Source organism: Schistocerca serialis, chromosome 4, assembly GCF_023864345.2.
Source record: "Schistocerca serialis cubense isolate TAMUIC-IGC-003099 chromosome 4, iqSchSeri2.2, whole genome shotgun sequence".
In the NCBI taxonomy this organism is placed as follows: Eukaryota; Metazoa; Arthropoda; class Insecta; order Orthoptera; family Acrididae; genus Schistocerca; species Schistocerca serialis.
In genome coordinates this window covers 563,683,071-563,696,524 of record NC_064641.1, presented here as the reverse complement: position 1 = coordinate 563,696,524, position 13,454 = coordinate 563,683,071, and the positions used below count along the sequence as shown (strand labels likewise).

The 13,454-nt window shown below is 45.3% G+C and overlaps 1 protein-coding gene across 1 annotated transcript in view; it reads left to right on the top strand.

Annotated features, from left to right (window-relative positions):
- Positions 1-13,454, top strand: part of LOC126474016 (metabotropic glutamate receptor 4-like) — an 873,060-nt gene that overhangs the window by 750,696 nt on the left and 108,910 nt on the right. The window contains exon 9 of the mRNA XM_050101416.1: positions 12,030-12,282. Within this exon, the coding sequence (XP_049957373.1) occupies positions 12,030-12,282 (253 nt within the window). The remainder of the gene's footprint in view (positions 1-12,029; positions 12,283-13,454) is intronic.

Below are 13,454 nucleotides of genomic sequence, written 5' to 3'. Positions count from 1 at the left end.
TATAACTGAAATATTTATCCATACTAATATTATAAATGCGAAAATAATTCTGTCTATTGCGTTTTCATTACTAACCCGTTGAATTTCGATGAAAATTGGTACAGAGATAGCTTGAACCCTGAGGAAGAACTGAGATTACTTTAGAGACTGTGTAGTGCAAGATATTTATTGATTTTAATAATATTACGCAAATTAGGGAAAAATATTTACTCTTTCAAAAAGCTATTTATTCTTTGACTTTTACACTTATCACATTTGTGAAAATGCTTTTATTGTCTAAGCTACACGATATGATTTAGGGTAATGAAGACAATGCTTAGACATCTTCGTTGTAACTTTTAACTCACCATCACTCATCATAATAAAACTGCTCATATGCAAATGCAGCTGCAGGTAACAGCATGTCCTCTAATAAAATAAATGTAGTATAACACCGGCTCCCTGCTCTCCATCCCCCAGAACTAACTTTCTGTCATCCCCCATTTTAACTTAGCCCTGATAACTATGAGTGTAATAATAATAACACTAATAAAATCTATGGATCATTTAAAACAACAACCAGTTAAGTGAGGAATATGCAATATTCATGGTTTTTTTCCAGACGACCAAGAAATTCAAACAGCACAAAAACAAACTGAAAGGCTTAAAGAAACAGCAGAAAGAATAGGTCTTCAAACATCAGTTGAAAATATAAAATACGAGGGCTTGCTCGAAAGTAACACCTCCGAATTTTTTATGTGAAAAAGTATTTTAAGCAAAAGAAACGTTATTAACATTATACATCTTTATTCTCCATGTGTACGGAGGATGATCGACGACAGTGAACCCCTGGCGATCTCGCAGCACTCGTGTGTGGTCTGGCATTGTCATGCTGAACGAGAGGGAGTTCCATGTGCGGATGAAGCCTTCGAACCCGGAAACGGCACGCTGCTGCTCACGTAGCGACACACTTACTTTACCCACCGCATTGTTACACGCTGCAGTTCTGAGCCTTCTAGTGGCAGAGGATTGCAACTTGCGTCAGCGGAGCGGGAAAAGTCGACCGAATAATATGAAAAACATGTGAGACGGCAACCGATACTGAGAACAGAGCAAAAAATTTCGGAGGCATTACTTGTACATGTCCAGCGACAAAGTGGCACCCATAATTCTAAGTTTCTCATTTCAAATGTTTATTACAGTTTAATATAATTATTCGAATACAATGTTTCGTCAACATTCCGACGCAATCGGTGAAGAACTTTCTTAGATTTAAGATTTTGAACAAATGAACATTTATGTTTTATGAAGATTTCCCCTTTCATTATTACATATATATTTGTATATTATATGTCCCTATGTAGTAGATATATAAATACACGTGCTTATTCGAATGCAACGTTGAGTCAAAATTTCAGAGCAATTGGTGAAGAACCTTTGGAGATTTAAGCATTTGAACAAATTCACATTTTCATGTATATAAATAAAAATGTAAACGTTCGTTTGCGTATTCAAATACAGAGTTATGTAAACAGAGAGAATACGGTGCTGTTGTAGGCAACGCCTATATAAGACAACAAGTGTCTGGCGCAGTTGTTAGATCGCTTGCTGCTGTTACAGCGGCATGTTATCAAGATTTAAGTGAGTTTGGACGTGGTGTTATAGTCGGCATACGAGCGATGTGACACATCATCTCCGAAGTAGCGATGAAGTTGAGATTTTCCCGCACGACCATTTCACGAATGTACCGTGAATATCAGGAATCTGGTGAAATGCCAAATCTCCGACATCGCTGCGGCCGGAAAAAGATCGTCCAAGAACGCGACCGACGACGACTGAAGAGAATCTTTCAACGTGACAAAAGTGCAACCCTTCAGGAAATTGCTGCAGATTTCAATGCTCGGCCTTCAGTGTCAGCGTGCGAACCATTCAACGAATCATCATCTATATGGGCATTCGGAGCGGAAGGTCCACTCATGTACCCTTGATAACTGTACGACACAAAGCTTTACGCCCCGCCTATGCCGACATTGTACAGTTGATGATTGGAAACATGTTTCCACTCGTTTCAAATTGTATCGAGCAGATGAACGTGTACCGTTATGGAGACAACCTCATTAATCCATGGAACCTGCATGTCAGCAGGGGACTGTTCAAGCTGGTGGAGGCTCTGTAATGGTGTGGGGCGTATGTAGCTGGGACCTCTTATATGGCCGGCCGGAGTGGCCGTGCGGTTCTGGGCGCTACAGTCTGGAACTGAGCGATCGCTACGGTCGCAGGTTCGAATCCTGCCTCGGGCATGGATGTGTGTGATGTCCTTAGGTTAGTTAGGTTTAAGTAATTCTAAGTTCTAGGCGACTGATGACCTCAGAAGTTAAGTCGCATAGTGCTCAGAGCCATTTTGAACCTCTTATATGTGTAGGTACGATTCTGTCAGGTGACACGTACGTAAGCATTCTGTCTGATCACCTGCTTCCATTCATGTCATTTTGCACTCCGACGGACTTGGGCAATTCCAGCAGGACAATGCGACATCCCATACCTCCATAAATGCTACAGACTTGCTCCAGGATCACTCTTCCGATTTTAAACACATCCAATGGCTGCGAAACTTCCCAGTTGTGAACATTATTGAACATATCTGGGCTGCTTAGCAACGTGCTCTTACGGATTTATGGACAACCCTGCAGGATTAATAGTGTCAGTTGCCTCCAGCACTACTTCAGACATTAGTCGAGCACATGCCACGTCGTGTTGCGGCACTTCTGCGTGCTTGCGGGGGCACTACACGATATTAGGCAGGTGTACCAGTTTCTTTGGCTCTTCAGTGTATTTACAGAGATTTCTTGAAATCACCTACTTTGAAGAGGACGTTTCCATTGTCGTGGTTGTTGTTCCAGACAGAGGTTGTCACCCATAAGTAGATTAGAGGTGCACTAAGGTTATTTCTTCGTCTACGAGCTACAGGGTTTGAATCTTGTCTGTTCAGCACTTCGCACCTTCGCCCTTAATTATTTGCTGGTTGTATTCCAATCTCTGTCTTTCTCTCCAGTTTTTACTCTCTATAGCGCCCTCGAGTACCATCGAAGCTACTCCCTGATTTCTTAACATATAACCTATCGTCCTATCCCTTCTCCTTGTCAGTGTTTTTCACATATTCCTTTCCTATCCGATTCTGCGCAGAACCTCCTCATTCCTTATCTTATCAGTCCACCTAGTTTTCAACATTCTTCTGTAGCACCACGTCTCAAATGCTTCGATTCTCCTGGTTCGGTTTTCTCATAGGCCATGTTTCACTAGCATATAATACTGTGCCTCAAACGAACATTCTCAGAAATTTCTTCCTTTAACTAAGGCCTGTGTCTGATACTGGTAGGCTTCTCTTGGTCAGGAATGCCCTCTTTTCCAGTGCTATCTGCTTTATATGTCCTCCTTGCTCTATCGATCGTGGGTTATTTTGCTGCCTAGGTACTAGAATTCCTTGACTTCATCTACTTCGTGTTTCCCAATGCTGATGTTTAGTTTCTCTCTGTTCTCGTTTCTGCCAGTTGTAATTACTTTCGTCTTTCTTCGATATATTCTCAATCCGTATGCTGTACTTGTTACACTGTTCATTGATTCAACAGTTCCTGTAATTCTTCTACATCTTCACTGAGGATAGGAATTCATCAGGAAATCTTACCATTGATATCCTTTCGCCCTGAATTTTAATTCCAGTCTTGAACCCTTCTTGTATTTCCTTCGTTGTTTCTTTGATCTATAGATGGTATGGGCGAAAGACTACATCCTTATCGTACATCCTTTTTAATCCGAATACTCCGTTCATTGTCTTCCTGTCTTATTGTTCCCTCTTGATTCCTGTACGTGTTGTACATTACCGCTCTTTCCTTATATCTTACCACTGTTTTTCTTGGAATTGCGGACATCTTCCTCCAGTTTACATTGTCGAACCCTTTTACCGCGTCGACAAATCCTATGATCATGTCTTGACATTTCTTCAGTCTTGCTCCCACTATGAATCGTAGCTTCAAAACTGCCTCTCTGGTGGCTTTACCTTTCCTAAGCCTGACTGATCATCATATAAGAGATCCTCAGTTTCCTTTTCCATTCTTCTGTACATTATACTTGTCAGCAAGTTGTATGCATGAGCTGCTAAGCTGACTGTGCTAAAATTCTCGCACTTGTCGGCTCTTGCTATCTTCGGAATTTTGTGGAAGATGTTTCTCCGATAGTCTGATGGTATGTCGCTAGTTTCACACATTCTACACACCAACGTGAATAGCCATTTAGTTGCCACTTCCCCAATGGTTTTGTAAGTTGCATGTACAAGAACAGAGCATATAAGTTGAAAATTCGGCATAGAAATAACAATATGTGTATATTTCAGACCACTGATGATGCTAGAAAAAACATTTGGTGTGAATTTAAAAAATCCATATTTAAAGTGAATCGTACTGATAAAATAAATAACTGAATGAAAGATTTTTTTCTTTCACGACACCCACAATCTTCCACTAAGTTAACCTGTTTAGTGTTATGTAAAGTTCCCAACTTGTAATGTAGTTTGTGACGTCTGTAGTAAAGTTATATTTGTGTGTGTGTGTGTGTGTGTGTGTGTGTGTGTGTGTGGGTGGGTGGGTGGGTGTATGTGTGTGAGCGCTTGCGGCTACAGATGCACAGGAGCCAGAGACGTTGATTGGCAGCAAAGAAGTATATCTTTAGCTCCACGTTGTACTTCTTTGCTGTCAATCAGCGTCTCTGGCGTCTGTGTATCTGTGTTCACAGCCACAGTGGCGCGGTCTTCGCCCTTCCTATTAATTATGTCCGCCTGATCGCCTCCTTCCTCTCTCATCGCCCTTCCTATGTTACCAAATACAACACCGATTCCTACACCATCTACCCCTCCGAAGTGTGCCCCAGAGTTCCATCCTCCCCCCCCCCCTCTTCTCTATCACTCCAACCCCCATCCACCTCCTCCAATATGCCGATGACAACGCCTTCCTTGCCCTCGCCCCCACCCTTCAATGCTCCCAACACCTCCTCCAATCCCATCTTGACCAGTTCACCACTTGGTGCAACCGGTGACTACTCAAGGTCAATCCTTTCAAAACCCAGGCAATCATCATAGGCAACACCAGCCCTTCCTTCTGTCTCCTGGATTTCTATCTTACCATCTATGGCCACCCCATTAACCTCACCCCCACCCTCGACTGCCGCCTTTCCTGGACCCCCCATCTCTGGACAGTCCAAGGCACAAATCCGTCTGTCTCCTCAGACTCCTCTCTGGCTGACCTTAGGGGCTGGACCCCTCCACAATCCTCCACACTTATAAGTCCCCCATCTGCCCCATCCTTTGTTATGCTCACCCTGCCTGGATATCCGCCCCTCCCAACTACTACGAGTCCCATCAAATCTTTGAACGCCATATGCTCTGCCTCGCCTATCGCATCCATCTCCCATCCCCCAAGCAGATCCTTTACAACCTGATTCCTTTCCAACACCTTCTCCTTTTCCTCAGATGGATATGGATCCTTTACACCTCCTGCAAGCTTGATCTTCCCCACCTGCTTGTCTCTCCCATCCTCTGCCATCCCAACCCGTTTGCCACACCTGTACTCCTGCGCCACACATGCTCTCCATCTTCTCACTCTCCACACAGTTGCCCCGAGGTGGCTTCCACCAACTCTCCCTTCCTGATGATGTCCTCGTTCCTTCCATATACCCCTCCTATCAGGTCCAGTCCTCCCCTTCTTTTCCTTCCCCCTTCCTCCAGGGCTCCCTCTCTCCTTCCCACCTTCTTTTCTGCCTCCTCCCTCCTCTCTCCCAGTTCTCCCACTCCCCCCCCCCCCCACACCGGACTCCCACACCCGACACTGCCCTCTCCCTTCCCCTCTCCCTTCCCCTCACCCTTCCTTTCTGCCATTGGCTTCTTCCCCCCCTCCTTCCCCCCTGACCATTTCCTGCACCCAGTGGCAGCCCCCCCCCCCAATCTCCCCAGTGTGTTCAGTGCGCCAAAGATCGTCACCAATGTGCTACAGTGTTCCATTCGTCAGTGTTCTTCCTCAGTGTGTTCTGTCGTTCGTGTGTGAAACTGTTTGTCTACGTCTGTGTGCACTGCTGAACTTATTTGTATAACCAGTGCCTTTCGCGAACGCCTTCGTGTCATTTCTTACATATGTCTCCTATTTTTACCACTCATGTGTGTCTGTTTTACTGTCTCCATGTTTACTGTTTTTCTGTGGCCGAAGAGCGGCGTCGATAGGCCGCTGCCAGCCTACCTTTTGTAAGGTATTAAAATAATAATAAAGACAAAAAGCTGGTGTTTTAGTCTTTCGGCTCGCTCTGAAGGTGGTTGAACAATTGACAGCCTAAATATTAGAAGAAGGAGCTGAATTTATGCGGCTGCACACACGAAATTAAATGGAGCATTCACTGAGCAGCGAAAACATGGAGATGAGCAATCAACATGAAATCTCTGAGTGAGTCAACCAGTGCGTAATCTTTCCTTGCATACAGACTGTAGATCTAAGTTATTCCTACCTACTTCGTGCGTTAACGCTATCCCACTAATCATTTCTATAGCTAAGTTCTATGTTTGCTTCGTAACAGTTTGACATGTTTTGCTTGCCGTCTTCATGTTGTTGCAACTTTGACGTCCAGTCGTACGTTTAGTGACATCAGGTTCGCAATTAATCACAAAAGTTTCGTGTGACGAGTATCACCTATAAGAAACGAATAGTTAGTTATTCATATGAAAACTTTTGCCCAGCTTGTTTACCTTCTAAGCAAATACGCATACTCTAGATATTAGCAAAGTTGATTATTCGTATGACTTATGCTCAACCTGATACAAACATTTCAGCTTCCATTATCTGTCCTCATGTAGTCACTGTTCCTAGGAACGTGTCAAATACAATAACGAAAATAACAATAACGATGATTTAATGCCACCTAACGTTCGCAAATGCTGCTGAGCAATTAGTGGAAAGACACTATCCGCAGAATACCTGCTTCCATAGGTCACTGCGTGTCGAACCGTGGTGCAGCAAGACAAACACAGAACAAAAATTAGCGCCGGACTAGCTTTTGTAGCCCTGCCATTGTACAGGCTACGAAAAACTGATGTCCCACGCTTCGCTGTAATCGACAAAGTAAACGCGGATTAATTGACTTCAATGAAACGCGCTGAAAGCGTTAGATCTACCAGTTCCTCTTGCTAACTGGTCATTTTTGACGCATTTGACGACTATTATTAGCGCGAATGTGACAATAATTGAGACGCAAATTAAAATGTGGCACTCTTTTCTGTTTACTCGTATTAGACGCAGGTTGATGAGGTAATGTCCGACTTCCTTTATTGTATTTGAGAGGGGGGGGGGGGGGGGAGAATGTTCATCCGCCTTTGAGTGGTTTTATGGAGGTCTACAACGACTTCTTCTCCCGCGCCAACCTCTTCATCTCAGAGTATCACTTAAACTTAATAACTTCAAATATTTGTTGGATAAATATGCCATTCTTCCTTCCCCTACAGTTTTTACCGTCCACAGCTCCATCTAGTACCACGGAAGTTAATCCCCGATGCCTTGCACCTCACCTGTTATCCTGTCCCTTTCCCTGGTTTGTTTTTTCGACATATTTTTTTCCACGCTAATTCTGCAGAGAACCGCCTCATTTCCAATGTTATCAGTTCACTTATTTTTCACATCTTCCCTTAACTTCGTATCTCAATCATTTCGATCCGTCTCATTTCCGGTTGTCCCACAGTCTGCGATATGCTTCCGTATAATGCTATGTTTGTCATTAAGACCTACTTTTGAAAAGAATAGGCTTCTTTTGGGGAGGAATACCTTCTCTGCATGTGCTAGGCTGCTCCTGACCACTTACTTACTTCGTCCTTAATGAATTATTTTACTTCTAAGTTAGCAATCGTTTCTTGTACTACGTGGTCCCTAATTTTGATGGTAAGTTTAATACTAATTTCATTTCTCGTAACATCGTCTCCCTTCTTAAAGAAAGGGTCATTTTTTTAGACCCCATCATTTTCCCCCATTGCGGCTCATGTTTGAAATTCACCTGGGTGGTGCCTCCAAGCTACCTCTGTAATGCTGCAGAAATATGGCACTCTGCATTATCACCCTCTTGCTGGGGGACGCTTCAAACAGCAAGTAGTCGCAACACGCCAAAAAAAGGCTAGAGCTCAGGAGATCATTTGCGGCGTAAGGTGCGTTAATGATGCCACATTGGCACCAAAATTCTGCTTAATGTCACTAGGCTTCAGGAAGTGACAAAGAGCGTCGATGAAACCACCCCTTCCCTTGAGACGTTCATTTACACACATTCCACAATTGAAAACGACAATCTGCATAGAGATGTGCAACAGAACGACGTTCTTAACAATCTTTGCCACTGCTCACACCTTCTAGACTATTCATTCCTTCTCTGACGACATAGTAGGGCTGCAAACCCATTGATCTGACCCTTTTGAAGTATAGTGCGACTGCAATATTTTCTCAGATATACGGGGTGGAAGTACTAGGGGGAGTTAAACACTTTCGACGAAATTTGAGAGTGACCTGATATAGCAAAGGGTGTACACGCTTTTCCAGTCCTCCTGTATCGCACAAACATTCATACGTGGGTGAATAAAATGGCAAAGGGTCCCTCTAAGATCCTCCAATCCAACGAAACCCTCAATGCCACGCGTACATCTTCGTTGAGCACTTTAAAACTGGGCCTATATAGTGACAGCTCATAACCGATTCTAGGCGCCTAAGAGCACGCAACGGCTTCCAAACCCCTCAGGTTCTGCATGACCACAAACAGTCTCTAGAGCAGCAATGTAGAGCTACTCAGCTCTACAAGGTCGAGTTGTGGCGTGCCCACAGCTGCCTAGAAGTCGATCATGGATTGTCTCTGTACATGTACATTTTTAAAGTGCTAAACAGAGGTGTGCAGGTGACATTGAGGGGTGTTGCCGAACTGGGAGGGGGGGTATTAGAGGGAGCTACAACAGGACGCGAAATAGGCGAGCTGAAAGAACACAGACATTCTTGCTCTCGCCACACTTCCATACAGCGAATACATGCATTACCATGCACAAAACTCAAATTTTTACATATTTTAAGAATATTTGTAAATGCTTTACCATTTTATTACACTGTCTGACAAAAACGTTAAGAACCCTGAAAACATGATCAGATGTGAATGTAATTTTGTACATGTACATACCATTGGCGTGTATGTAAATGATTAGAGTTGCAATTCTCGGTAACATAGGGGGCGGCCACCGTATACGTTCATCGCCAGAACATTACGACCACCTACCTTATAGCCGATATGTACACGTCTAGCAGCGTCATCCGCAGCTCGTGGTCTCGCGGTTGCGTTCTCGCTTCCCGAGCACGGGGTCCCAGGTTCGATTCCCGGCGGGGTCAGGGATTTTCACCTGCCTCGAGATGACTCGGTGTTTGTGTTGTCCTCATCATTTCATCATCATTCATGAAAGTGGCGAGGTTGGGCTGAGCAAAGGTTGGGAATCTGTACGGGCGCTGATAACCGCGCATTTGAGCGCCCCATAAACCAAACATCATCATCTAACACCGGCAATGCATCGTGGCATGGAAACAATGAGGTCGCTGGATGGAGTTGGAACTACATCTGCACGCACAAGTCACCTAATTCCCGTAAATTCCGGGGAGAGGGGCGATGAGCTCTGGCACCACATTCAATCACATCCTAGATGTGTTCGAACCACTTCATCACACTCCTGGCCTTGTGACATGGCGCATTACCTTGTTGAAAAATGCCGCTACCATCGGGAAACTTTATCCACTTGATCCATAAGGGGATATACGTGGCCTGCAATCAATGTACAATACTCCTTGGCTGTCATGGTGCCTTGCACGAGCTCCACTGGACCCATGCATGACCACGTGAATGTTCCCCAGAGCCGAATGGAGCTGCTGCCAGCTTGTCTCTGGCGCGCAGTACAGGTGTCAAGGAGCTGTTCCCCCTGGGAGACGACGGATTCGCGCCCTCCCATCAGCATGATGAAGAAGGTATCGGGATTCATCAGACCATGCAATGCTCTGTCACTGCGCCAACGTCCAGTGCCGATGGTCATGTGACCATTTCACTTGTAGTTGCTGGTGTCGTGGAGTTAACGTTGGCACATGCACAGGTCATTGGCTGCGGAGGCCCATCATTAGGAGTGTTTGGTGCATTGTGTATTCAGACACACTAGTTCTCAGTCCAGCATTAAAGTCTGATGTTAGTTGCACCACAGTCCACAGTTCGCCACCTGTGCCGAGCCTGCGACGTCCGACATCTGTAATGAGGGGTGGCCACCCAACCTCACGTCGTCCGGACGTGGTTTCACCTCGGCTTCGCCACGTGCTGAAAATACTCACCACAGCACTCCTCGAACACCCGGAAAGTCATGCAGTTTGCGAAATGCTGCTGCCGAGCCTCCTGACCATCACAATCTGCCCTCGGTCAAACTCAGCCTTCCCCATTCTACATACCGACAGCACGCTTACTGATACTACATACACGGAGCATACGTCTGGCTAGCAGTCATTCTTCGCCAAGTGATGCCGCTATAGCCTGGACGGGTTTGTATCTATAGTAGGTCATAATGTTCTGGCTGATCAGTGTATAAGGGGCGTGAACAGCGTCGGATGTTGAGTGATGATTGTGTAGGACACGTCAGATACTACACACTCTTGTGACACAGTCTTATCAACAGCTTACAGAATTTTCAAAGGGGCATCATAGTCTCCATTTAGCTGCCTGGTAGAACCGTGCAGTATCCACATTTGTGAGGCATTGAGCTGTGACAGTGGCCCGATTTTGAACTTCATGGGAACGTAAGGGCAGGCATAGTCATCATCGAAGGTTCCAGTTGACCACGTCTAACCACCAGAAGGGATCATCACCATACTGTGCACCAAACACTACGTAACCCTATCAAATCTGCACTTGTCATTCGAGAATAACTACTGCACTCCCTCCAAGATTCTGTGACATCTTGCACCATTGATCGGAGTCTAGGAGCAACTGCACTGGGCAATTAACGCTGCATTCATAGACTAGGGTTAGCGTTTGGAGTGGTGCTATGACCAGGAAGGATGAAACGCTGATGAAGTGCTTCACATTGCGATCATAGGTCTACCGCGGCTCTGTAATGTGCAGGATGACCATCGGCAGTGGATGTGACGGCGATCGCGATGAAGTTCCATTCTTCCAGTGTTTTGGAGACGTACAATGACGTTAATGTTGACGTTATGGTGTGGGGAGCCATCGTGTATGCCCTCAGGTCACGGCTGGTAGTGATTAAGGAAACTCTGATCACTGATGGCACAACGGGTATCTCACAGCTAACCTTTTTCCTCATATGTTACTTCTCATGCGACAGTTCTGTGGTTCTGTGGTTCCATTTTTCACCAGGACTCCCTATCAGCAAGACCACGAGATCTGCTCCTGATGGAGCATGTGTGGGACCAGTTTGGACTTCAACTCTGTCCCAGTGCCAGTATACATGATATCAAGGAGCAGTTACAATATTAGTGAGCCAGCTTGCCTCAGGAATGAATATAACGGCTTTATGATGATCTTCCCAATCGAATATGTGAACTCATCCAGGGCAGGGAGGGTGCAATATCACACTGATAAATGGGCGCATACTGCCAAATTCATAGTAAATTGTAACCACTATAACTTCACATACCCTTTCAACCGGTGAAATTTCATTTCACACCCTCCTCCCCTTCTAGGTACTTCACATTTTTTGTCAGGCAGTGGATATTGTTCACCACTGTGTGTTTTTAAACGGTTTGTCTGTAGAGCAGGAAGCCCGTGCCGATGACATTCTCCAACCCCCGCCCTTATAAAGCGAGGGAGTGAAACAACAATAAAGTGGAAAAAAATGAGTCCTTGCAGGTAGTCAGGAGGAAATGTTACTTGGGAAACACATTGTTCTCTCAAGACAGACCACGCCGCCAACGGAGAGCAGTCCCCCCCTCCAGTGACAGGTGTATGTGTGGATACAGATCCGGCACCCGACGGACGAGACGCAGTGCCTGATGTGCCCGCTGGGCACGACCCCGGACACGGCGCGCACGCGCTGCCGCGACATCCCCGAGGTGTTCCTGCGCGCCAGCAGCGGCTGGGCCATCGGCGCCATGTCGCTGTCCGCCACGGGCGTCCTCGTCACGCTCTTCGTCGCCGGCGTCTTCGCGCGCCACAACGACACGCCCGTCGTGCGCGCCTCGGGCCGCGAGCTCAGCTACGTCCTGCTCACAGGTGCGTGCCGGCGCTGGCTCTCACTATTACCAGCTACCTGCCGCACACAGGGTGTCTCTAGTCAGAGTCGTCTGGCGCATCGGCAGCTATTTTTGATTTCATGCCATTTCGTCGAAAACTGTTATTTTGAGACAATGGCTATGATGATTCTTTCAAAAAAGAAGCCAGGAACCAGCCACTATTGATAAAGCTATTAATTTGCACAAGTAGCACCGTAACTGGTTTCGAATCGACAGGTTCATCTTCAAGCGGCTCTTCACGTCAAGATGCACATTTGTTGAAGTTTACATAAGTTTTTGGAACTTTAATTCCCACTGTGCCTGACACTAAAAAACGATGTTAGAAAGTGAGGCGTAGCGCCTTCGAATCGCTCCTGTCACTTGTTAGGACGATATCGTTAAAGGCATGAGTCATCGACAGATGTCACCAGCTCACATGGACCTGAGTTACAGAGCTGCACGTAGTTGTACTAGTAGGCGGCAGAGGTCCGCAGTTGACGGACAGTGCTAGCAGTCGTAGTCAAAACAATGTTGTAAAGTTATGTTTGATTAATATTTAATGTATTTGCATAATTATAATTGTTTTATATGCGTAGTATTAGCAGTGTGAGTGTTGTATGAGTGAAGAAGAACAGAAGTAAATGAAAATTGTTTTCTTTATTCATGAAGTACCAGTTAAACTATACAGGGGATTTACTATAATTAAATGTGCAGTCAGTTTATGGTACTAATAAATCGTGAATAGAACACAAATTAATCGGTAATTTCAGAAGGAGTAATTTTATATTCGATACTTTTCTAAATTTATTTATTTAGCAATTGCCATAGAAAGAAATGTTTTACTATGATTGGTCATTGAATCAGTTGTATAAGGGAATTACGACAATAAAAATTTGTGCCAGACTGTGACTCGAACTATCTCACTTTAGGCGAACGGTCGCCTTAACTGCTTTGGCCATAGGTGCAGCACTCAGGCCAAACACGAATTTCTATATGTCGCACTGAGCGGGGTAGCGCAGTGGTTAGCACACTGGACTCGCATTCGGGAGGACGAAGGTTCAAACCCGCGTCCGGCCATCCTGATGTAGGTTTTCCGTGATTTCCCTAAATCGTTTAAGATAAATGCCGGGATGGTTCCTTCGAAAGGACACGGCCGCTTACCTTCTTTGTCTT